Below are 24,034 nucleotides of genomic sequence, written 5' to 3'. Positions count from 1 at the left end.
GCTAGACCTTATTAAGTTTCACAATCCTTTGTGCAAAAAAAGAGAAAAAAGGCAACTTCTAGGTGTTGCTTAATGGAGTTAGTTGGTGACCAGCAACAAAACCAGGAGCAGCTTCATCTTAGTCCCCATAATTGAAAAACTAATGGGGTTAGAGTGCATCCCTACCTTGAGTAAGGGAATTTTGCTTTTGAGATGGCTTAAAAGCGTTAAACTCCTCAGCAGAGAAATTATAGGTGTACAGATAATGGGGACACACAGAGGGTTTCCCAGTAATATCCAGATGCTCTCCCGATCTCTTAGCTGTTTATCGGGTTTCTGTGGCCACAAAAATGTCACCTGCCCTGCTGTCTGGGGATTCAGCTGTATTGGCTTCCTTTTTACAGTCATACATCTCTCTATCCTTTCTTGAGGGCCTACTTTGTGCAAGGCATTGCTTGGTAAGGTGAGGGACACAGAAGTGAAAGTTAGACATCTTGCCCATAAGTTGCTTCTACTTTAGAAGAGTTAGGCCTGAGAAGAAATCATTTTGCCGAGCTTATGAGCACGTAAAGAGTGGGTGGATTTTCCTATAAAAGCACAACCAAGATGGTCTCTGTCTGGACAGTGTGAATAATTGCTCTTACAGCATTGCCCCTAGAGGGCCTGGAGCTGCTTCCCGGGACTCAAGAGTTGAGGTGCCTTTAATAAAATGACCTTCCTGTTAGCCCTTACTGCCTGCCTGCCACCACTGTACCCGAGCTCCCACCCGAAGTGGATCACGTCTCTCCTTGTCTTGCTCCAAGTTGAAATAAAAGGGAGAGATGAAATCAGATTTAGTGGAGACCTTGAAGACTAATTTCCCTAATGGAGTTAGTGCTCTTTCCTGGTTACATTGCAGTGTGTGTCAGGTACTGGGTGTGACCCACGTCCCTCCTTTTGTTCTTATTCCAATCTTCAGTTTAGAGAGCAGCTGGGGAGGAGACGTGAAAAGTGTCAGGGGACGCCCCTGAGCCGAGCTTGCTGATTGTCATGTAATTCTTGGCTCCTTGCCGGTTTGGTGGGGGGTTGAACTGTTTTCAGGGCAGGAAAAAACGAACCTGGCATTTCGGTACAAAAACAAACAAGGCTGCTGTTGTACTTGGTAAAGCTAGAGTTGCAGATCAGTGGCAACCCATTAACTCAGGGACAGCCCACGGTCTGTGCTGAGATTCAGAGACCCCTGCGCTCTCTGGAGCAGGCAGTAAATGGCCGTTCCAGGAGGTAATAAATATTTGTGGAGTGATTGATTGTCAGCACAGAAGGATTTTCTTTTTAGGGGGCAGGAAAGCTAGGAACCTCAAGGAGCTGTTGTTAAACTGGTTTCAGCTTCTGCTACTTTTGTATGTGTGTGTGTGTTTTCTCTTTTTCTCAGACAAGACAGCTGGGTCAGAACCTGACTACGTAAAGGAATTGTCTTGAGATTTCATCATCACCTTCTGCTACTTTTATTTCTCTCTCTCTCTCTCTCTATTTAAAAGACCTTTGAGGGCGCCTGGGTGGCTCAGTTGGTTAAGCGACTGCCTTCGGCTCAGGTCCTGATCCTGGAGTCCCGGGATCGAGTCCCGCATCGGGCTCCCTGCTCGGCAGGGAGTCTGCTTCTCCCTCTGACCCTCCTCCCTCTCATGCTCTCTGTATCTCATTCTCTCTGTCTCAAATAAATAAATAAAATCTTTAAAAAAAAAATAAATAAATAAAATAAAAGACCTTTGAAATAGGTATCTTCCCTCCACCTCCCCCACCCCTCAGAGTGGAACAAGAGCAACTTCTAAGATGTAAACAAGCAAAAAGAGAGCCTAAGATACTAAGTAAACTAGAAATTCCTGTCCTTGCTATTCATGGTGCTCCCCTAGTCATCAGAAAGAACAAATGTGCTGGTCAGAGGTACTCAGTGTGTGGGGCTTCTGCCTTCTCCCTCCAGCTCATCTGTGCCTCATCTTGTGTCTTTCTCAGATGCCCCACGTGTCCTTGTCTTTATGCTTTGGGCTCTACTTGGCTCTGCCTACCATGCTCATCTTCCTACCCCTAGCATCCATGTTATTTTAGTTCCTGTCCTTTGATACAGTTTTCATTGGCCATTCTTTTTTTTTTTTTTTAACTGTTTTATTTATTTATTCATGAGAGTCAGAGAGAGAGAGAGAGAGAGGCAGAGGCAGAGGGAGAAGCAGGCTCCCCGCCTAGCAGGGAGCCCGATGCGGGACTCGATCCCAGGACCCTGGGATCATGACGTGAGCCGAAGGCAGACGCTTAACCATCTGAGCCACCCAGGCGCCCCTTCATTGGCCATTCTGCCCCTGACCGGCCTCTCTTCTTGGAGCTCATCTTGCAGTTACTGTCTCCACTCCTCCCCCCTACATTTATTATAGAGTACCTCTGTTTGTTTAGGTACCTGCTGTCTTTTCTCCCTAACTGGGCAATTAAGTCAATAAATCCTCCAGGGCAAGACTCATTCATCCAGTAGTGCACCCTCCTCATCCTCATGCTACAGCCTGGGTGGCTGGATGTGACTGTGACTTTCTGGGTCACAGATGAAGGGGAAGTGACAATTACAATATTGAAATACCATTTCCATGCCTGTTTGAGCCATTTTAGAGTCACACAGGCCTGATTGAAGTGCCGGCCCCACTGCCTACTAGGTGTGTGCCCTTGAATGAGTTACCTAACTTCACCAAAGCTTCCGGGTTTTCACCTGTAAGGAGTGAGATACCAACATATGTTAGAGTACTCCCTCTCTGAAATACATTGTTTGATGTTTAGCAAGTGATTACATACTACAGTTAAGGGCTGTTTGCGCAGCCATCTTTCCTGGAAGACTCAAGAGTAGGTAAGCAGTTGTAGGTTTTTTTGGTTTTTGTTTTTAAGTAATCTCTCGCCCAGTTTGGGGCTCAGACTCACGACCCCGAGATCAAGAGTCGCGTGCTCTACCGACTGAGCCAGCCAGGTACCCCTATATCCATAGATACCCTTCCAGGCACCCCACCAGCTCTGTGTGACTTGTAGAACTCCTTGTCCTATTCAGAAACCAGGAAAGGTGTGTTTTCTTGTCTCGGCAGGCTTGCTACACGTCTGCCTTTGTCCAGCCCAAGGACACAGATAAGCTAATATTCTTGGTTTCTGGCAGCTAATTAGTCCTTAGCATTTCTACTTGGTAAAGTTCTGCAAATCTTTGTTTTGGGTTTGGAATCCTTCCCATGGCATTCCCCAAAAATAATTACTTCAGGATCCTTTTATTGATGCCCAGCCTCACATTCGTGACATGAGGATGCCTTGGTTTGACTTTTGTGGTGCTCACTTTGGTTTGGGGTTTGGAGTTCATCTGCACTTCTGGGTTTTTTTTGTTGTTGTTGTTTGGTTTGGTTTGGGGTTTTTTGGTGTTGTATTTTTTTTCTTTTTAAGATTATTTATTTATTTATTTGAGAGAGAGAGAGAATGAGAGAGAGAGAGCATGAGGAGGGGAGGGTCAGAGGGAGAAGCAGACTCCCCGCCGAGCAGGGAGCCCGATGTGGGACTTGATCCCAGAACTCCAGGATCATGACCTGAGCCGAAGGCAGACGCTTAACCATCTGAGCCACCCAGGCGCCCAGTGTTGTATTTGAGTCCAAACTGGAAGGCATTTAAATGTGCCTGTGCCCAACCTGAGAAAGATAAAAGAGCTCTCATTTTAGATGTTCTGTGTCTGCCTAGCAGTCTCTGCTCCAAAGCTCCTGTTAGTAAAAACGGCCTTGGGTCTGGAGATTGTCTCCTATCCTAGAAGCCTGTTGTTGGCTTATTGTGACAAAACTCTTTCTTCACATTCCTTGATTGTGAAATTAGAAACCCCCAGCTCTCAGCCCTAGTCTCCTTCCAGCCACACCTCGCCATGACATGGTGTGGGAACAATTCACCAGTTACCTGAGATCCAAGGCATGGAAGATCTTCTGTTCCAGCTGGCTCCTTGCATGGAGACCAGTTGTGTGCTGAGAACGGATGAGAACTTTAGGGCTTTCCCAATCATTTACCTCATAGAACTCGGGCTCCAAAGTGGGTCAGAATGGGCATCCTGGGGCCCAAGGGCCTGTCCGCTGTGCTCTGGAATACAACTATCAGAGCTGGTGTAAGTGGCATTCTTCTAAAACAGGGTTCTGGGCCACTGACCAGAGATGTGCATGTCTGCTCAATGTTCAGCTGAACCCTCAGTTCTGGTGTTCGCCTCATTGGTAACTTTTAGTCTAATACTACGATACCTGTATTACTGTCAAGGAAAGAGTCTTTGGAGCTAGAGGCTTTATTCGTATCCTTGCTCTCCCATTGCTAGCTGTGTGACCTGGGGCAAGGTGTCCATGTGCTTCAGTTTCTGCAACTGAACAGGGGTAGTACCTACATCATGAGTTTGTTGTGGTGTTAAGTACAATGTGGGTTAAATGGAGTTCTTAGCACAGAAGCTGGCTCATTGTCAGTACTGAAAAAATAACTCTCCCCGCCTCCATCCCTGAATTTAAAGATTATAAATGTATAGGGTGCCTAGAAAGATATTGCCAAAAGATTCTACAATGAAAGGATGAATTCTCTTAGCCATGAACATATACACTGTTATAGTGTGTCTTCTTAAATAAGTTATTCAGAATCCAGCATTACTATCTTTGGGGGGTTTCTAAATTGGGGAGGAAGGGCCTGGGTCAGTGGAAGGGGGGCTCAGACATTGCCTGGGCCCATAGACAGTTGTTAAACTGCAACATTTTGACAACATAATCCTGCTTAATTCTGGTATAGTGTGACTTCCTTTTTTTTTTTTTAAGTTGGTGAATTCAGCATTGAATTAAATTCTGCATTGTCAGGCAGATGACTAAAATTGTTTGTAGAAGGATTTTTTTTTTTTTTAATTTTTTAAATTTATTTATTTGACAGAGAGAGAGATAGTGAGAGAGGGAACACAAGCCGGGGGAGTGGGAGAGGGAGAAGCAGGCTTCCCGTGGAGCAGGGAGCCCGATGCGGGCCTCGATCCCAGGACCCCGGGATCACGACCCGAGCCACAGGCAGACGCTTAACGACTGAGCCACCCAGGTGCCCTGTAGAAGGATTTGACTTACCTTTAGTCTATCATGTATGAGCCTGGGTCACTTACATAAAAGGACCCTTTTTTTTTTTCAGATGAGTAGAAATTGCTAATGATCATCTTGCCTCTGAAATCCCAAAGCTGACTACTTCGTCACTGGGTTGTGGTCACATGGCAAAAAGTGAACTTTTCTTCCTAAGGATGCCCATGTTTGCCAGTTCAGTCTCTTTTTCTCCTCACTTCCCCCAAATTTCAGGGCTCAATGAGGGTTAGTCAGCAAGGGGTTGGTGGGAGGGTCAAGGAGAAGATTAGTGAGAAAGAAGTCATTATCAGTAAACACTTTGTTCGAGTATGTGATATTGTGCTAGGTGTAATGCATTGAGTTTAACGCTGCCTTGTACACAGGATTTTATTCTATTTTTCTTGGATTTTATAATCTTATAAGAAGATAAAAGTAGACAGCTGCTGATTAGAAACACTGCTTTGAATTACATCCATAAAAGGATGATGATTCATTAGGGGAAAATCGGGAAACCTATGATGCAATTTTGATAATTTAGATTGAACTTTTACAGAATTATTTTTGGATTTCTAGTAATTTTGCTGCAGTTCCACTTATTCAGAGATCACTGCTGATGAGTGTTATTTAGAAATGTGGAATGCTTCCATAACCCATCAGAGCAGGGGTCCTTGAGCGTTTTGCTCATCGCAGTGTCCCCAGCACCTGGAACAGTATCTGGCACACTGTGGGCATTCAGTAGGTGTGCAATGAATGGGTAAGTACACTTATGCCCTGGGACTCTTTCCAGAGATTTGCAGGTGCCACTGTGTCTTATTAGGTAAGTTCAGACCAGAGTTGCCCAGGAAGGGCTGCAGATGCCCTTTCCTCCAGTTTGGCCGACAAAAGTCATAATGCTGCATGTGTTTTGTGGTGGTCAGCGATAGCCAGGGGACTGAGGAAATGAAAGGAGGGTGTTGAAAACTGTGCCTTGATATCCGGGCCTGCCTGTCTCCTGTCCTCCTGTCTGCTGATTTGGCCTGTGGGTGAGAGTGTTTGCTTCTTGTGCAGAGCAAGGCATGGGATCGACTCTGTGGCCTCGTCTTGAGGATACATATTTGCTGAAGAATGGCCCCCTGACCCCAAAACACCTGCAACAGCAGAAGCTACTGCTCTCTACACATCACTCCCCCTCTCTCCGTAGCAGTGAGGCTGCGGTTCAGGTTCATTCTTTTCATGACCCTCGAGGAAATGGCTCAGCTGGCTTGGCTCATTCATTTCCTTGTCAGGAAAGTCAGTGTGACCTTGACCATCAGTGGGAGACCTGCAGCAAGCACATTGTGTGTCTGGCTGGATTCACTAATGATTGAAAAGTACTGTTGGCAACTCACCATGCTGTAAGTGTTGTGTGCGGCTAATTTATTGTCCGAGGTGGGGGTGAGAGATACTAATTTGCAAGTCATTTCAGATTTACCTGGGTCATGCCCGGCGCCGTGCCACTCCCATAGAGGCCTTTGATGAATATCACTGGAAGAAAACTGTTGCAGAAAATAAAAAGAGGAGATACACTTGCTTTGAGTGGTGGAAAAATAGAATCAATTTTTAGCCCCAGAAGTTATTAGAAAGTAACTTTGGATTTATAAAGTCCTCCAAAAGGAGTCATTTCTGCAAGTACAAATCCAAACATGAACCTTTTGTTCTTTGTGAGTGTTGTCTTTGATGGAGGATTTAGGGCTGGGGAGAGAGGCCGAGACCTGTTTTTTAGGGAAGGGTGGCCAGAGGAGAGCTGGCCTACACCAGCCGCCAGCCGCCGGGCCTTTGCTTCTTGTGCAGAGCTTGCTGTTAGCCATTTTCTCCATAGGTTGAGCTTAGAGAAGAAAGCATGATGAACCTAGGGTGGTGAACTTTTCAGAAGCAAGAGTTGGTTTAAATATAGATGATCTGCTTTACTGGCAACTTGGAGGCTGCCGTGGGACTTGTTGTACCTTTTGTAAGACAAGTGAGGAAAGATGTTGGCACCTGTGCATGCGCAGTTTGTTTATGAAATATAAACTCTCCTGTAGAAGCGAGGGCTCCAGAGGTCAGCGTCCGAGGTGGCACGTCCTACCTTGGCTGGGGGAAAGGTGCCTCCAAGCCCTCCCTGCTAACTGCCTCAATCTCCAGAGAAAGTTGGGATAGCCAGGCTTAATACAACTGTTATTTACTGAGTGCTGATTCTGGTGGGAGTGGGGGCAGAGAAGTCTCTGTGAAACTGACAAATCACTGGGCTTGATTATTTTTCCCAAGGAGGAGAAAGAATAGCCTGGGAGTTCTAGCCTCCAGTCCTTATTCAGAGAAATGGGGCTCTTTTCAGCTGGAGGGATTTGATTTATATGCTCAGAGCCAGCTCAGAGCTAAGGGGAGCTGATGTCTCAGGCTCCAAGGCTAGGTAGGGTCCTGGGCTGGCCATCATGGGTTTGCAGCACATCCTCCTCAGTATTCCACAGCAGCTGTCTGGAGTTTTTTCTGCTGTGCCTGAACTGATGTCATTTCCCCCTTGGCAGACAGCTTGAGCTTTGCTGCGTCTGAGATATGTCACGAGAAGGTGGGGGTGGGTCGGAGCCAGGCGGGGGGAGTAGCGAGGACAGCAGGAGGGAGAGCGCCTGCCTGGTCCCGGGACTCTGTTTACTTTCTCTTCTTTGCTAAGGAAGGCCAGTTAACTGGGACCGCGGAGCACGCAGGCCCACCTGGGGAAATGCTCATTCCAAGACCTTAACTTTTTAAAAGCCCTTTGTTCCAAACGTTAGTGTGGACGATGCTCTTGCAGGATGCCTTTCCTTTTGGGTCTTAGACAGGTAATTGAACTGGCTATCCGTGGATCGGGTTTGGGCAGGGAAGAAGGGTGGGAGCTTGTTTTGTTGTACTACTGCTTTGGGTGGAGGGAACCTTTGAGAAAAATGTCTCGCAGCTGGAGCAGGCCAGCTCCCATGCAGAAATTTCCAGTCTTCTCTTCTTGTGTGCTAGTTGCTCCTTACTTCCAGAGCCACCGTGTTCTTAACCCCCTACATCCCTGAGGTCTCTGGGGCCGTCCATTCTGATTTTCCATTAGATACCATAAAGCTGTTTCCAGAGCCTTACAGAAGAAACAGCTGAGGGGAGAGACTGGGGAAGAGGAGAGGCAGACTAGATTCTTGATCCAAACTGCTTTTATTCCTTCTCCATTTTGATTTGGTTAGTTAGCAGAGATTTCTTAACAGTTCTCTCATTCTAAAGAGAGTCTGAGTTGGGGGGAGAGGGATCTTCTAGAGGGAAGGGCTCCCAGAGGCTTTTTCTCCTTGTAGGCGTGTGGTCAGGGCTGTGTGGCTCAGGGACGTCCTGGATATCTCAGAGGGATGGGAGTGGGATTGGCCACATTTTGGCGTTCCTGACAGATTTTTCAGAGCCAACAGACCCCTGTGGCAGAGTCTTGATTGCTTTATGAACTGCTGTTTGAAGTAGGGGCACTAAATTATAGTCCGTAACCTAGTGTGGAATGAGAAAACAGTAGCAAGAGACCAACTGCTGTCTGCTGAGAACACAGCTGTTGCCAACTATTTGTTCCAGGGCTTCTGAGAGTTGGCCACCCCACCCCCCTTTGGTCTGAGAGGCATGTCTGTATCGGAATGTGTAACTGTAACCAGTGGCTGTAAGAGGGGGTGGGGACAGACACACACCCTCTGCTGCCTGTTCCTGGGTGAGGAAAAGCCACAGATGAGATCAAACCAGAAGCCTTAGCGAGGCGCTGCTCGGGGCTGCTGGGTTCGTCTCACTGTTAGAAAAGTACTGGATGAGCAGATCTCCCTTGGATTGCCCCAAATTCTTTAAAAGTCAGTGTCTCTGAAAAGCTCATTCCATACATACTGTCGGTTCTCTTGTTAATCTGCAGTGTGCCTTTGGTGCAGCTGGTAGGCCAGCAGGTGGGTGTGGGGGGCATTCGAGCGCCTCCTCTGTCCCCCAAGGAAGGCTGTCCTTTTAACCTGTGGGCGGAGTGAGCCCTGGTGAGGACTTTGAGCAGCATTGGAGATGAGCTGGATGAAGCATCCCATGCATGTATGTCAGATGTCAGGGGGAGAGAGGTGGAGACTGTGTGATCAGGTGGAAGGAGCAGGCGGGGGGAGCCAGAAAGTCCTGTGTCCAAATCCCGGCTCCCCCAGGGTCTTGGGCAGGCCACTTAACTGCTTTGAACCTCATCTTTGAAATGAAAATAATAAAACCTACTGGAAGAGTTATTGAGGGGTTTTCACAAAAGAGTGTATTTAAAACATGAGCACCTTGGCTGGCTGAGTGTAGGCATTTAGTAAAAATGTAACCATTATTTCTATGTACTCATCCCTAAGGGATGTGAGACCCCATAGGACCGCAAGAGTATGGGAAACTAGAAGTCTGAGGACCAGAGGTGGAGGGTGGAGTGGACAGGTCTACCAGCGTGAGCTGACTGGGGATTGGGAGGCTGTTGATTACTATATCAATATGCTAGTCATCTTGTATATTGAGACAAGAAGAGGAGGGCCCATGTCCAGTCACCTCCTCTCAGCTGAGTGAGAGGATGCAATAGATCAAGTGAAGGGCTGGGTTGGTCGTTCTGGGGAGCATCTCAGAGGATCAACAGCAGGGGAATCTTAAGCTCTTCTTTCCTTTTTTTTTTTTTTAAGCTTTATTTATTTATTTGAGAGAGGGAGAGTGTGCACGCAGGGGCGACGGAGGGCGGTGAGTGGAGGGGTAAAGGGAGAATCTTAAGCAGACTTCATGTTGAGCGCAGAGCCTGAGGCGGGGCTTGATCTCAGGACCCTGAGATCATGACCTGAGCTGAAACCAAGAATCGGATGGTTAAGCAACCATCTGAGCCACCTAGGCACCTCTTAAGCTCTTGTTTCTGAACAAATCCCTGGTAGAAGGTTGAACCAGAAGTCCTCTTGAAGACCCCTCTGTGATTCAGACCTTGCCTATAAAAACTTTGACTGTTTTTGGTTACATAATTTTGTGTATTTCTAGCATTTCTGTGTCTGACAGTGTAACTACATTCTTTACTGGAGCTATGGGAAAGCTAGCTTTCTAAAGATTACTTGGTGATAATTCTGTTTTTAAAAAATGACAAAAATATATATGCTATTGGTCTTTATCATACATAATACATTTGTACTTTCATACTTTTTTTTTCTCTCTTAATCCACATAACAACCCTGTCTTAAGTGGTAGTATGATTCTATTTCTATAGAGGTGCATGCTGAGGCTTACAGGAGGTAAGCCGGTTTGCCCAGAGTTGCTCAGCTAGCTAGGAAAATGGTAATGGAAGTTTTGTTTTTTCTTCTCTTTTCTTTCTTTCTTTTTTTTTTTTAATATTTTATTTATTTATTTTAGAGAGAGAGCAGGCTCATGATCAGGGGAGGGGCAGAGGGAGAGGGCAATAATCTCCAGCACACTCTGAGCTGAGACTGGAGCCCAACATGGAGCTTGATCCCACGACTCTGAGATCGTGACCTGAGCTGAAACCAGGAGTTGGATGCTCAACTTGGCTGAGCCACCCAGGCATCCCTTGTTTCTTTTTAAACCCTGGTCTTTTGATTCTAAAGCCTGGAGTTTCTCTCACTACCTAGACTGCTCTGCCCAAGGCCTGTGTGAGAAGAGCATTGTTTTAGTTGGGGCATATTATCTGAAGGTTGTTTCTAGGCGGCCCAGGTTCCAGCTAAGACACTGCTGGTCTCTTTGTGCCCATTTGCATTTACTCTGTGGAAGACTCTCATGCATGCAGCATCTACTGAATAATGCCACTACAAGGCGATTTGAACACTTAATGAATGTGGACCTGACACAAAGGATGCAAAGATAAATAAAGATTAAAAAAAAACAAAGGGGCGCCTGGGTGGCTCAGATGGTTAAGCATCTGCCTTCGGCTCAGGTCATGATCCCAGGGTCCTGGGATCGAGCCCCACATCGGGGTCCTGGCTCAGCAGGGAGCCTGCTTCTCCCTCTCCCTGTGCCTCTCCCCCTGCTCATGCGCTCTCTCTGTATCTCTGTGTCTCAAATGAATAAATAAAATATTTTAAAAAAACAAACCCTTAACCTACCAGGAGCTCATACTCCAATGCAGTGGTTCTCAAAATGCATTAAAATCACCTGGGAGTGGGGCTGATGACAATGTAGATTTTGTAGATCTGGGGCCAGAGCCCAAGAACATGCATTTCTATGAAGTTCCCCAGGTGGTTCTGACTTACCTAGTTTCTGGCAATTTGAGAGCACCCCCTGCTCCACTAGGTTTAGTAGCATGGAAATAGTTGCATGATAATTGCCTATAACAGGAATGCCCAGGACCTAGGACAGCAGAGGGTGGGAAAGCATCTCAGTCAGGTGCGGGGGTGGTGGGGGGGGGTGAAGGGGGTGAGGGTTGAGGGGAGGGTAGAGAGTGGTGTGCATGAAAGGCTTTCTTGAGAAGGTGATATCTGATCTGAGTCTTGAAGGATGAGTAGGAGTTTACCAGACATATGATCTGGGGAAAGAGCATTCCAGACAGACCAGGTTGGGAGTGTTGTTTTTGTTTTCTCCTGTAGATGAGAAGGGAAACTGTCATCTGTGAGTCAGTACTAGGTATGCCTGAAGCAAGACAAGGACTTTGGCTCACCAACCATTGGCGTCCTTTGTGACACAGAGAAGGAGGAAAGCATTAGGGCCCTTCAGTCTGATTATGACAGTGGCATGAATTCAGTGTCTGTAAAGGGCAGTTAAGCTTTAGGCTGTATTAGTTCTTCCATGCAAAGGACAGTTAAGACAGCTCACTGGAAACTAGTGTTGACTAAAGAGCAGTCTTTTTGTGCTTAGAGGAGCTAAACTTCCTAAGAGAGTCACCTGTCAAACTTTCTGGGCATGGTACCATGTACCAGGGTTTAGATACCCCACAGAGTTGGGCATCTTACCCCTTTATTAACTGGCCAGTTAATGGTTAAGAGAGAATCCATCCTGTAAACCTAACAGACTTTCGGAGAATAAGATGGTAACAGAACATCCTTAGTCTGCTGATTTGAATGAATTCTATTTCATGTTTGATTCAGAAGGCATTGATTTCATAATGCAGGAGGATTCTTAGGACTAACATGCTATATCTAAAAGGTATTGTGCACATATTCCATTCAAAGCATGTTGTAGATACAAAGAGATATAAACTCTATCCCTGCCCTCAAGGGGTTTATGGTCAGGTAGGGGAAGTAAGTGCTCAGGGTAATTGGAACGATCTGGCGGTGAGTGCCATTTGAGAGGGACAGGGTGCTGTGAATTCACAGGTGTGGGGAGGGGGCTTTCTGTAAGTGGCCCCGTCCACAGTCCAGTAGTCTCCGTGGTTGCACCGCAGGTGGGTGGAAGGACCAGTTGATGGCAACTGCTGGCCCATGGAGTCTAGGCTATAGATCCATCAAGACAATCATCATTTGTATCTTGCACCTCAGAATGTTGCCCTTCTCTGTGGGAGGGGCCCACTCTCCCCCAAATTGTCCTCACTGAAGTGAGATGATCCTTGATACTGGAAGTGAGTAGTTTCCAGCAAAACTGGGGTGCTCCTGCCTGTGTTGGAATATGTCATGGACAGAGGCCCCTGGCCCAAGGGGCTGTTTATAGACAGTGGGAGCTGGTACTACAGGCCCTTGATTGGCCCGATGCTGAATGTAACAGGGCAACCAGAATGTTGAACCCCAGCTATTCCCTGGCCTAATAAGAGGTCTTAGGGTCTCACAAGGACAACACTGAAAATGCCACAGTGCTAAGCCAGCCTAAAGGTGCAGGATGGGAGCCATCACTTGGGAGAGGGAAGAGGGAATTTGCCAACTTCTAACTTAACCCCTAACCTGCTGAATGTTAGCCAACATTACGTGATAATTTTGTTTGTTTGTTATTTGTTATTTCATCATGACAGCCACCATGAGGGAGGAGGTCTTAGCTCCTTTCTGTTGTGAGGAAACCCAAACTCAGGAAGTTTTTCTCTTTAGTATCACACAACTAATGTGTGTCTATGGTGGCACCGGAGGCTGGGGCTGAGGGAATCGTGTTGTCCTCCTCTTGTATATTGCTTTGGTATGGTACCTGCACCCAAATCTGCCAGACCTTACCCCTGTGTGCCCTGCGCTCTGCCAACAACCAAGTACTGAGTCCCAGTCGACATAACCTACCCTTGTGTGTGCTTAGCCTCTCTCTACAAGGTTCGGGACAAATTAAGCAAGACCCTGCCTGGAAGGGAACTGTCTGTGTATAACGCAGCAAACACCAAGGTGACACTTGTTTGTACTGCCAGAGGTTGAAGCCAAAATCCTCATTGGCGCTGATGTGTAAAAATCTTGTAAGTGACAGCTCCATGGAGCACCTCAGTTCCCTACTGTCCCCTAAAGGTAGGAAGAGGTGATTCTTATCTTGGCCTTTTCAGATGGATTTTTTTAAAAAAGATTTTATTTATTATTTATTTATTTTAGAGCAAGAGAGACACAGCATGAGGCGGGGGAGGGGCAGAGGGAGAGAGAATCCCAAGCAGGATTCACACTCAGTGCGGAGCCTGACGCCTGACACGGGGCTCAATCTCACGACCCTGAGCCGAAATCAGGAGTCGGATGCTCAACCAACTGAGCCACGCAGGAGCCCCTCAGATGGATTTTTAAACCCCCAACCATCTCTGTTGCAAGAAGCTGCTTTTGTAGAGGAATGTGGCTTGTTTTTCATCACACTCCTGTTATCAAAGCAAAGAGAAACCAGTGGACTGGACAGTAACTTAGTGGAAAAGAAGACTGTATCTGGTGATTTTGAAACTTTTATCCAGGATGGAGCCAAAGAAAACATTTACTTCCTCCAGTGATATCCCACGAGTTGGACCCACCCCCTCCCACCCCTTTTCCTTGAAGAGGTAAATTTTAGTCCAAGGGAGCAAGAATTTGGGGCTACTTTAAAAACTGCTAGAAAATTTCTTTTTCTGCCCCAATTCCCTAGCGGCCAGATACTAGTTTCTTAACTCTCCTTCCCTCGCACTTCTGGACTCTGTTGCTAATTTGTAGCAACAGTGAGTAGCCATTTCTGCGTGCCTCTGTAGCCTCTAGCCATTGCTTCTCTGGGCTGGGCTCAACTAGACTTGAATCCTGGACCTTGTATGGGGCATCGGTTGCTGGTTGCTGGAAATGGTGATTCAGTCCTGGGAGGTGACTTGCTTGACCTATCTTGTTCTTTTACTCAGAGAGGAAGGGCAGTAGGGGAAAGCTGTATGCATTTCAGGAGACAGGGAGACATGCCTTGAGGATGGCTGGAGGATAACATAGTGACTTCTTTTCCTGAAAGTGCCGTAGGGCTTGCTGGGTCTGTGTTGCACATAAGACATAAGTTCCCTTGGGCATTGCATCAAGGAGGCCAGGAAATTTTTATTGTTTGGTTCTCTTGCTTAACACACAACATTCTCAAGTTCTTCCACTAAACTGTGACACATGGTCTCATTCTTGGTTTCGCATACTGCCCATCTGATCCTATGGTTTCCATCAGGGGTTTGGAGATCCCTGGTTATGTGTAGGCAGTGGTGTATTCACACCTGTGACCTTCCACTCCTCTGGGTGTGGCTCTGGAGTGTGGTGGGGAGGCCCAGGATAGGCCATGGCAGGCTGCCAGCAAAAATAGAATGTGCTATCACTTCCCCGTCTCCAGGTTCTGGATTTATGGGCCGGACTCCGATTGCTGGGTGACGGTAAACCTATCGTGGCCAGAGAGCCAATGGGCAGGTCTCTCAGTGGTCATGCAAAATCACATCTCCGCAGCCTTGGAGGCTCCCTTCATGCCACTGCTTGTTCGTTGTAGCTAAGCGGCACAGGGAGCATGGAGAGGACTAGCCCCTTGGGTTCCTTGACTGTCAGTCGGCAGCGTCAGCACTTTTCTGAAGATTTTTGCATGTCTGATCCTTTGCTAGGGCAGGTGCACTTGTGAGATTGACATCAGTCTTGCTCCTGGGGAATTTACAGAATGGTTGGGGGGCCCATGAGGCAATCAAGCAACAAGACCAGATAGAACATGATTCTGCACTAAATCGTGTAGCGCAGTTTGCCTGGAACAGTGGTTCTAAACTACGGGCAATTTTCCCCCTCTACCTGGGGGACATTTGGCGGTGTTGGGGTGTTGTTGATTGTAACCTGGGGGGTGGGGTGTCACTACCAGCAATAGTGTGTAGAGGCCAGGGATCCTACACAAAGAATTACCTGGCTCCAAGTGTCAGTAGGACCAAGGCAGGGAAACTCATGGCTAGACATTACTGATGCATGGTGTGTCCAGTCTGCTTAGGGAGCAGTCACAGAAGTCACAGGCCTCAGGTAAAGTGGACTGAGATGTTTGAATACAGGGAAAATAGGTGTACTTCTCCCTGCTGCTTTCCAAGCAATATGTATTAACTACCTGCCCAGAGATTTAGAATCTTAACATCTTGGTTGCCCCTAATCAGCAGGTCCTATGTCTTATCAAGGGCAGGTATGGAGTTAATTTTTTATGGCCAGTACCTAAGATCAAGCCCTTTTGGAACTGGTATTTTATCTCTTACTCTGGATAGTAATAATCTGGATAACCACTTTGAGAAGGATGGGATCTCAGTAGTGCCCAAATAACTTTATAGTTTAAAGAACAAAAAGGCTACATTTATTTCAATAACAGGCCATATTTTAAGCCAAGTGCCTATAGCTAGGACTTGGGTCTATTTTGTGCCTATCTCTGATAAAATAGTAAATTCCCCTTTTTCTAAGTCATCAGGTGTCTCCTTTAATCTTTATTTTTTTTAAGATTTTTATTTACTTATTTGAGAGACAGCATGAAAGAGAGAGGGTACGAGCGGGGGCGGTGGTGGTGGTAGAGGGGCAGAGCGAGAGGGAGAAGTGGACTCTCTGCTGAGCGCAGAGCCTGATCCAGGATCCAGGACCCTGAGATCAGGACCTGAGCCAAAGGCAGATGCTTAACTGACTGAGCCACTCCTTTAATCTTTAAGTGTAGGTCTTAGAGTTCAGAACGTACATTCTGAAGATTTTTTTTTTTTTAATCTTGTATCTGTTGCCAGGGAGACCTTTATTTATTTATTTATTTATATTTTTAAAGATTTATTTATTTATTTGAGAGAGAGAGCACAAGCTGGGAGAGGGGAGGGGCAGAGGGATAGGGAGAAGCAGGCTCCCAGCTGAGCAAGGAGCCTGATGCGGGGCTCAATTCCAGGACCCTGGGATCATGACCTGAGCCAAAGGCAGACGCTTAACTGACTGAGCCACCCAGGTGCCCCAGTATTTAGCAATATTCAATCAATTTGTGATAAGCTTAGTAATTTTCCTAATTTATAGGCAGGCTATTGACAGTAAATATATGTATCCCAATATAAGACAGATGGAAAACACTACTTTTAATATTAAGAGCATTATCTTTGATATGTAACTCCATTTCTAGCATATTTTTGCATAATGCCATGCCAGTAAGTTTCTGTGGTATAGATATTGGAGTTTGTTGTTGTTGTCTACAAAATATGTTTTATTTTTAAAATTTATTTAAATTTAATTAATTAACATATAGTGTATTATTACTTTCAGAGGTAGAGTTCAGTGATTCATCAGTCTTATATAACACCCAGTGCTCATTACATCACATGCCCAGGGAGACCATTTTTAATGTGACACTTTGTCCCAGGTAGAAGTAAATAGTTTCCTTGAACGCTGTCGAACTTTTTACTGGAAATAAATCTCTGGAACTGGTCTCTAGACAGACAGCAGACAAACAAGTCCCGTTATTATTTCTTTTGCTCCCAACAAAACCCTGCTGCAGTGGGGTGGAACTGCTGAGGAAAAAATGGGGTTAAATTTAGAATTTTGCTTAAAGTAAGGAAGATCTCTGAGATCCCGCATGTGCTCTTCTCTGTCAAATGAAACTGTGGTGAATCTCTTTTAAAGCACCTCAGTGATAAGTCTACTGGTACCTTCCATATTTCAGATACCTTTGAAAGCCATACCTCTTTCCGGACAGAGAAGTGAGTATTTTATCTGAGCAAGAGCCATTTTCAAGATTTAGCAAAGACTTTGATGAGCTAGAACCCAGTCATATAAAGAATACTGATCCCGAAGTCAGAAGGCCAGGGTGTCCACAGTCCCGAGTCTGGCAGGTCCTTATCTATAAGATGAGGGTCGTAGCCCTTCTGACATCTTGCAGGTGCTGGGTGTTGGGCTCAGATGAGAGGCTGGCTATTAAAGAAGCTTGAAAGCCTCGAAAGTCCTATATAAATGTGTGTTTTATATATATTGCTTTTATATGTGAGTGTTGTGTATATCTCATCATTGCTCCAAACTATGACCCTGAGGCTTTGCCACATTATAAGTCGTTAAAAAAAGAAAGAATCCTGTTGATTAGATGGTACTTAATTAAGGCACACAATAAACCTGAATATTTCAGGAAGGTTTTCAGCAACAAGAACTGAAACATCAATTTTTTTTTTTAACCTAGTAGTTTGGTTATTACAAAGTTCCTCAAAGGCAAAGTCCCTATCTTATCTGTCATTTTGTGCCTGTCAGCATCTAGCCTAAAAGTTTAGGATAACCCCTAAGCGTTAAATACTTTCCCCTACAATTTGGGCTTTAGGTCCAGACAACTTGTTCTAGCTATGTGGCCACTCTGGGCCTTACTTTCCTTGGTTCCTGTGTGGGAAACATAAGTAAAAATGCCCAGCCGAATGCTTGATAAACACAATCACTGGGAAGAACTTGGTTTTCTCCAGCCTCTTGAGTGTTGTGGCAAGAGGTTTTCCTGATTGTCCAGAGATATTCCTCTCATGCGGCACAGAGGGGCCCTCCTCTTTGTCCAGGTCTCTGTTTCCGTGTCGTGTGCAAGGTGTTGCTCGAGCGTCAGTGTGGAAAATTCATGTCTGCTGTTGATGTTTGGGTCTCTGCAGCATGCCTTAACCTCAGGGTGAGGGGATGAACATCTATTACTGCACTTGAGAGCAGGAGGAGCTAATCAAATGCCCACAGGAGCCAGGCAGTGGCAGCTTGAGTGAAGCAGATGGGCTTCGGGGACAGCCGGGATTGTGGGGAGGCTGAGGCGGAGCCACAGCCCGTGTACATCTGTGAGCAGCCTGATAGGCTGCTAAGGGAATGTGGGCCCGGAATTTGCAAGAGAAGCTGGAACTCTGATTTCTGTATGATTCCTTTTCATTTGAAAATGTTGACCGCGGGCGCCTGGGTGGCTCAGTTGGTTAAGTGACTGCCTTCGGCTCAGGTCATGATCCTGGAGTCCTGGGATCGAGTCCCGCATCAGGCTCCCTGCTCGGCAGGGAGTCTGCTTCTCCCTCTGCCCTCCTCCCTCTCATGCTCTCTGTCTCTCATTCTCTCTGTCTCAAATAAATAAATAAAATCTTAAAAAAAAAAAAAAAAAAGAAAATGTTGACCGCTAGGGACTTGCCTGTGGTTCTGCCACAGCTTGCTTGTCTCGGATTGTAATTCGCTATTCTTGAATAAACCTGTTTTCGCTGGTTTTAAAAAAGTTGACCATTAATTCCATTTTTATTTTTAAAGATTTATTTATTTTAGAGAGAGAGAGAGACAGAGGGGGTGTAATTGGAGGGGAGGGGCAGAGGGAGAGGGAAAGAGAGTCAAGCAGATGCTGCACTGAGTGCAGAGCCCATGAGGGGCTCCATCGCACAACCCTGAGATCAGGACCTGAGCTGAAACCAAGAGTCAGTGGCTTAACTGACTGCGCCACCTAGGTACCCCCGTTAATTCCATTTTTTTTTTTTTTTAATTGAAAAACGGGCGCCTGGGTGGCTCAGTCAGTGAAGTGTCTGACTCTTGATTTTGGCTCAGATCATGATCTCAGGGTCTGGGATTGAGCCCCACGTCGGGCTCCACACTTGACGGAGAGTCTGCTTGGGATTTCCTCTCTCCCCCTCTCTCTGCCCCCCTCCCTCCCTCACTCTTGCTCTCTCTCTAATAAATAAATAAATAAGTAAATAAATAAATCGTTTTTAAAAATTGAAAAACAAAGTTACCATGTGGACATAGAACTCGTTAGTTAAGGGCCCATTGTGGTCTGAGGGCCACCAGTTGGCAATCCCTGCTTTCAGGCAGGAGATGCAGTGATACAATGTAGGAAGGAAAGAACCTGCCCTCATGGGACCAACTATGAACACATGATAGTTGGCTGGATCACCCTCCTGCTCTGCCTGAGTGCCACCTGCTCTGTTGAGTGCTGATATCTCACCCCTTAGCTCTCTGCATCAGCCCTTGCTGAAGATGCCGTACTTCTCAGTGCATTTATTCTGTGGCAGAAGAGGCCAGTGATAAAGGATTGCTGGGGATACCTCGAGGCAGGACTGCTTTTCCTTCTAAGTGTCCAGGGGTGAAAGAATGGCACATTAACCCAATGTCCTGAGCTGCTCCAGCCAGCAAGACCCCACAGGCCTGCATGTCTAGGACATCGACAAGTAGCCTTTAATAAAACCGTGGAATATGTTGCAACTTCTGATCTGTGCTCTGGGATTTTCCTACCAGGGTCAAATGGCTTTTTCTGAGTTTGTTATTCAGGTTCCTAATAGCAACACAGGAAATGGATTTTAATTTCTTTTTTGGCTGCTCTGTTTGGGGGCTATTTAATGAGGATCCAGTTTGTAGTGCAGCAGTCCTGGATTTGTAGTGCAGCAGTGTGGATACGAGTGTACCTGACATGTTACTTTTTTAAAAAAAGTTTATGTTTATGATCTATTGCATGTACTTTTTTAAGGAGTGAAGCAGAAAGCATATGAATGATTGTATAGGCCTTGATTCTAAGTGGCTACTCTTGGGGGTAACTTTTGGGATGTGTTTGGGATTCTAGAAAAAGAATATTAGACCATTCCACTTTTAGAGGCAAGAACTATGTATATTGTATGCTTTTATAAATCTAGGGCAGTGGTTCCCAAACTTGAATATATATAAGCTGAACCCCCGGAAGTTCTTAACCTATATTCTTAAATACACCAGGGGATTTTTGGGCCCACGGACCACACTTCAGGAAATGCGTCTCTATTTTGTTCCATTTATTATCGAAGTGTGTTCTTTGCTACCTTGGGGCAAATTCACTATTCGTGAGATGCCATGATTCATTCCGATTCACTGTTGCCATCCTTACCCACTGGGGCATGCCAGTCTTTGGGAGTCCCCAGACAGAATTGTTCCATGAGACCCTCATAGGCGGAAGTCAGTGGACCCTTGCCGCTGCTACAGCAGGGGTCCCCAGGACCCGCCTTCCACAGTGTACGCTGCAGCCACATCTTGAAGCAGCTGCCGCCCACATTGGTTCTAGGCTTTTCTCCAGTGTTACTGGCTCCAGTCTTTGCAGCTAGAGAGTGGGAGACTGGGTGCTCTCTAGCCCAGGGAACTGGAGGCTAGAGCCCTTGGAGGTAAAACGTACTATCAAATGTGAGGGATGAGGCTGAATCTTATCAGATTAGATTTATTGGCTTGTTTAGGGGAACCTGCCCAGCCTACTTGTCCTCCAGGAAAATTACTGAACTCAACCAAACAGCATAAAAATTGATTCCTAAGATCCCAGTGCATACAAAGCAGTGTCTGGGTTAATTTCTTAGCAATGGCTTGCCCTTTATCAGAAAGAATGAAACGGAGCTCTTTTAGGTAGGAAAGATTAAAGGAGTAATTGTCATGTATAGTTCATATTGTGAAGGATACAAAAGTAGTACGTGACATGCCCTATCATAAAAAAAAAAAGGGGGGATTAGACTAACCTGTAGGAAACAATAGGTCAGGACTCCTACTGGATCATTCCTCTGCCTGAGTTTACTTTCCTTCATCCCCCAACTCTTCTGTAATCTCTTTACATCCAATTGAAAATGTGTGCCCTTGAATGATTCTACTTATTTCCCTCAGCTCTTCAAACAGCTTAAAATCATTAGTATTAGGAAAAAACTGGTATTAACTTTTTTTTTTTTTAAAGATTTTATTTATTTATTTGACACAGAGAGAGAGCAAGCGAGAGAGCACAAGCAGGGGAAGCAGCAGAGGGAAAGGGAGAACCAGACCCCCCACTGAGCAGGGAGCCCTATGTGGGGCTTGATCCCAGCACCCTGGGATCATGACCTGAGTGGAAAGTAGACACCTAATCGACCGGGCCACCCAGGAGCCCCTTACTGTAAAATATAGGTGTAAATCCACAAAACTTTAAAGAGTGTTTTTTATGATCACCTACAAATCTTTTTTTTTTTTTAAGGACGTGGGCCTGAAAGTGCTGCATTTTCAGAATTCGAAGACTCTAAGATAGAATAAAAATAGCTAATTCTAAGTTAAAGTTGCTTGCTGTCTTTTCTCATTTAGCCATTTCAAATCTGTCTTGTTTATGAAGACTCTGTTGCCCTTTGGTTATAGAGTATTATCAAAATCAGATAGAACTCTGGTTCAGTAGATGTATAGTGCTAGAATTTGGTCTACTTTCTAGAAAGCCATTCCTGGTTCAAGACTGGAAGGAAATTTGATTTTGTTACTCTGTAGTAGCAGTCACAAAGCAGGGAGACAAAAAAAGGGGTGGGGGAGTCCCAAGTTGAAAAGTAATCATAAGAATTGCAAAAATATTTTGATATTACTCATATATCCAGCAACATTATAGCCAACGATGAATTTATAAGCTATGGTATTTTAACTGTTGTGCAGGGCATACGAGGCATGGCCTCTTCCCAAATTCTCAGTTATTCTTTTCACACTTCTCTCCCTGAGATTCACTGTACTCAGCCACACTAGCCTTCTTTCTTTTCCTTGAGCACAACAAGCTCATTCCTGCATCGGTGTCTTTGCATGTACTTGATATTCCCTCTGCCTGGAACATTGTTCCCAGAGGTCTTCTTCATCTGGGCCCTTCTCATCATTCAGGGCTCAACTTAGCTGTCACCTTCCCAGGGAGGCCTTTCCTGATTGCCCCATCTAAAACCTTTTGTCCTGTTACCTGTTTTTTTTTTTTTAAAGATTTTATTTATTTATTTGAGAGAGAGTGAGAGAGAGAAAGAGCACAAGAGTGGGGAGCAGGAGAGGGAGAAGCAGACTCCCTGCCGAGCAGGGAGCCCGATGCGGGACTCGATCCTGGGACTCCAGGATCATGACCTGAGCCGAAGGCAGTCGCTTAACCAACTGAGCCACCCAGGCGCCCGTCCTGTTACCTGTTTTATATCCTCATGGAGATTATTACTATTTTAAATTCTAATTTAATGTTAATTTTCAGTCTTCCCCACTTGAACATGTTTAGGATCTTTTTGTCATTGTTGTTCTGTAGTTCCAAACAGTGTGCCCCTGTATGAGTTTATTATTGTCTGAAAATTCCATATCTTTAATCAACTTTGGGAATTTTTCAGTTATTTCTTTATCACATCTCCTCTATATTCTTCTTCTCAAGCTTCTCATTTTCCATTTCCATGGTGTCTTTTAATTGGTGGAAGCCCTTTGCTGAGTAATTTTCTCAGATCTGTGTCCCAGTTCACTAATTCTCTCTTTAACTTGGTCTGATCTCTGTGTAATCAATCTGTTGAGTTTCTAAATTTCAATAATTATTTTTCTGTACCTTTTATTTTTTTCTCCCAGTCTGCTCAGTCACTGTTTTCTTCAGTATGTTCATTTCTCATGTTTTTCATTCTTTCTTTTTGGTTTCAATAATTTGAAACATGCTTATATATTATAGCTTATCTGATCGTTTTATTAATTTTTTTCTGAGAGTCTTATCTTATTTGTTGAATTTCCCAAGTCTTGTTTGCGATGGCTTACTTCTGCATAAGTTTTTGTATTTTCTGTTGTGAGTTCATCTTCAACAGAGCTTTATTTATGGGAATCATGCCCTGATTGAGGGTAGGTCTCAGAGTTTTGTATTTCTTTTGCCAAATGTCACAGGGTTATTGCAAGCCTGAAACCACTTTTTGTGTTCAATTTTTGCCTTGGGGATTTTCAGTTCAAATCTCAAATTAGCTTATGGAAAGACCTGTGGTTACAGATTATTAAAGCAGATGCTTTTTTCCTCTCAGTTCAGAGCTTTCTTTTTTTTTTTTTTAAAGATTTTATTTATTTATTTGACAGAGAGAGACACAGCGAAAGAGGGAACACAAGCAGAGGGAGTGGGAGAGGGAGAAGCAGGCTTCCTGCGGAACAGGGAGCCCAATGCGGGGCTCGATCCCAGGACCCTGGGATCATGACCTGAGCCGAAGGCAGACGCTTAACGACTGAGCCACTCAGGCGCCCCAGTTCAGAGCTTTCTTATTGTCACTGTGTGCCAATAGGCTAATTTTTTCCTAGTCTGCTCTGTCTTTTTGAGGGTCCTCATTGTATATTGCGGCTCATTTTCAATTTCCTGTTTTCAGGTAGGCCCAAGAGCAATAAACAGCCTCCTTTTCCAGGGCAACTGAAAAGGCCTGACCTCATTTACCACTGTACTTTTTAGTTCCCCCCAACATTTTTGACCCCTGAGGATCTTCCTTACTTTCTTGCTAGCTCAGCTGTGTAATTAAAAGGATATTGTTATATAGCCACTATTTCTAGGAGTTTTGGCAAAGAATTTTTAAAGTTACCAACCTAGCTCTCTTGCCACAGCAGGACCTCTTCCCCCAGAATCTCTTGCTCATTGCTGTAGCTATAGTATCCAGCACAGTGCCTGGCACGTGGGGAGGGATATCAATATGTATTTGCTCTTTGATTTGTGGAATTGGACATTTTGATTAGAAACTGTTCCTTCTTGGGGCACCTGGGTGGCTCAGTTGGTTAAGCGTCTGCCTTTGGCTCGGGTCATGATCCCAGGGTCCTGGGATCTGAGCCCCACGTCGGGCTCCCTGCTTGGTGGGGAGTCTGCTTCTCCCTCTGCCCCTCCCCCCGCTCATGCTCTATCTCTCTCTCTCACTCACTTTCTCTCAAATAAAGAAATAAAATCTTTTTTTTTTTTTTTAAAGATTTTATTTCTTTATTTGACAGGGAGTTAGCAAGAGCAGGAACACAAGCAGG

At 45.3% G+C, this 24,034-nt stretch overlaps 1 protein-coding gene across 2 annotated transcripts in view; it reads left to right on the top strand.

Annotated features, from left to right (window-relative positions):
* Positions 1–24,034, top strand: part of WBP1L (WW domain binding protein 1 like) — a 58,341-nt gene that overhangs the window by 14,486 nt on the left and 19,821 nt on the right. Inside the window, exon 1 of one of the 2 annotated variants that reach the window (XM_081822855.1) lies at positions 7,687–7,879. The exons of the other annotated variant lie outside the window; for it this stretch is intronic. Within the exon in view, the coding sequence (XP_081678981.1) occupies positions 7,853–7,879 (27 nt within the window). The 5' untranslated portion in view covers positions 7,687–7,852. Of the gene's footprint in view, positions 1–7,686; positions 7,880–24,034 lie in introns of those variants that run through there. 2 annotated transcript variants of the gene reach the window in all.

This window comes from Leptonychotes weddellii, chromosome 6 (genome assembly GCF_054177405.1).
Source record: "Leptonychotes weddellii isolate Sample4059 chromosome 6, ASM5417740v2, whole genome shotgun sequence".
NCBI lineage: Eukaryota > Metazoa > Chordata > Mammalia > Carnivora > Phocidae > Leptonychotes > Leptonychotes weddellii.
This window is presented reverse-complemented; position numbering and strand designations above follow the sequence as displayed.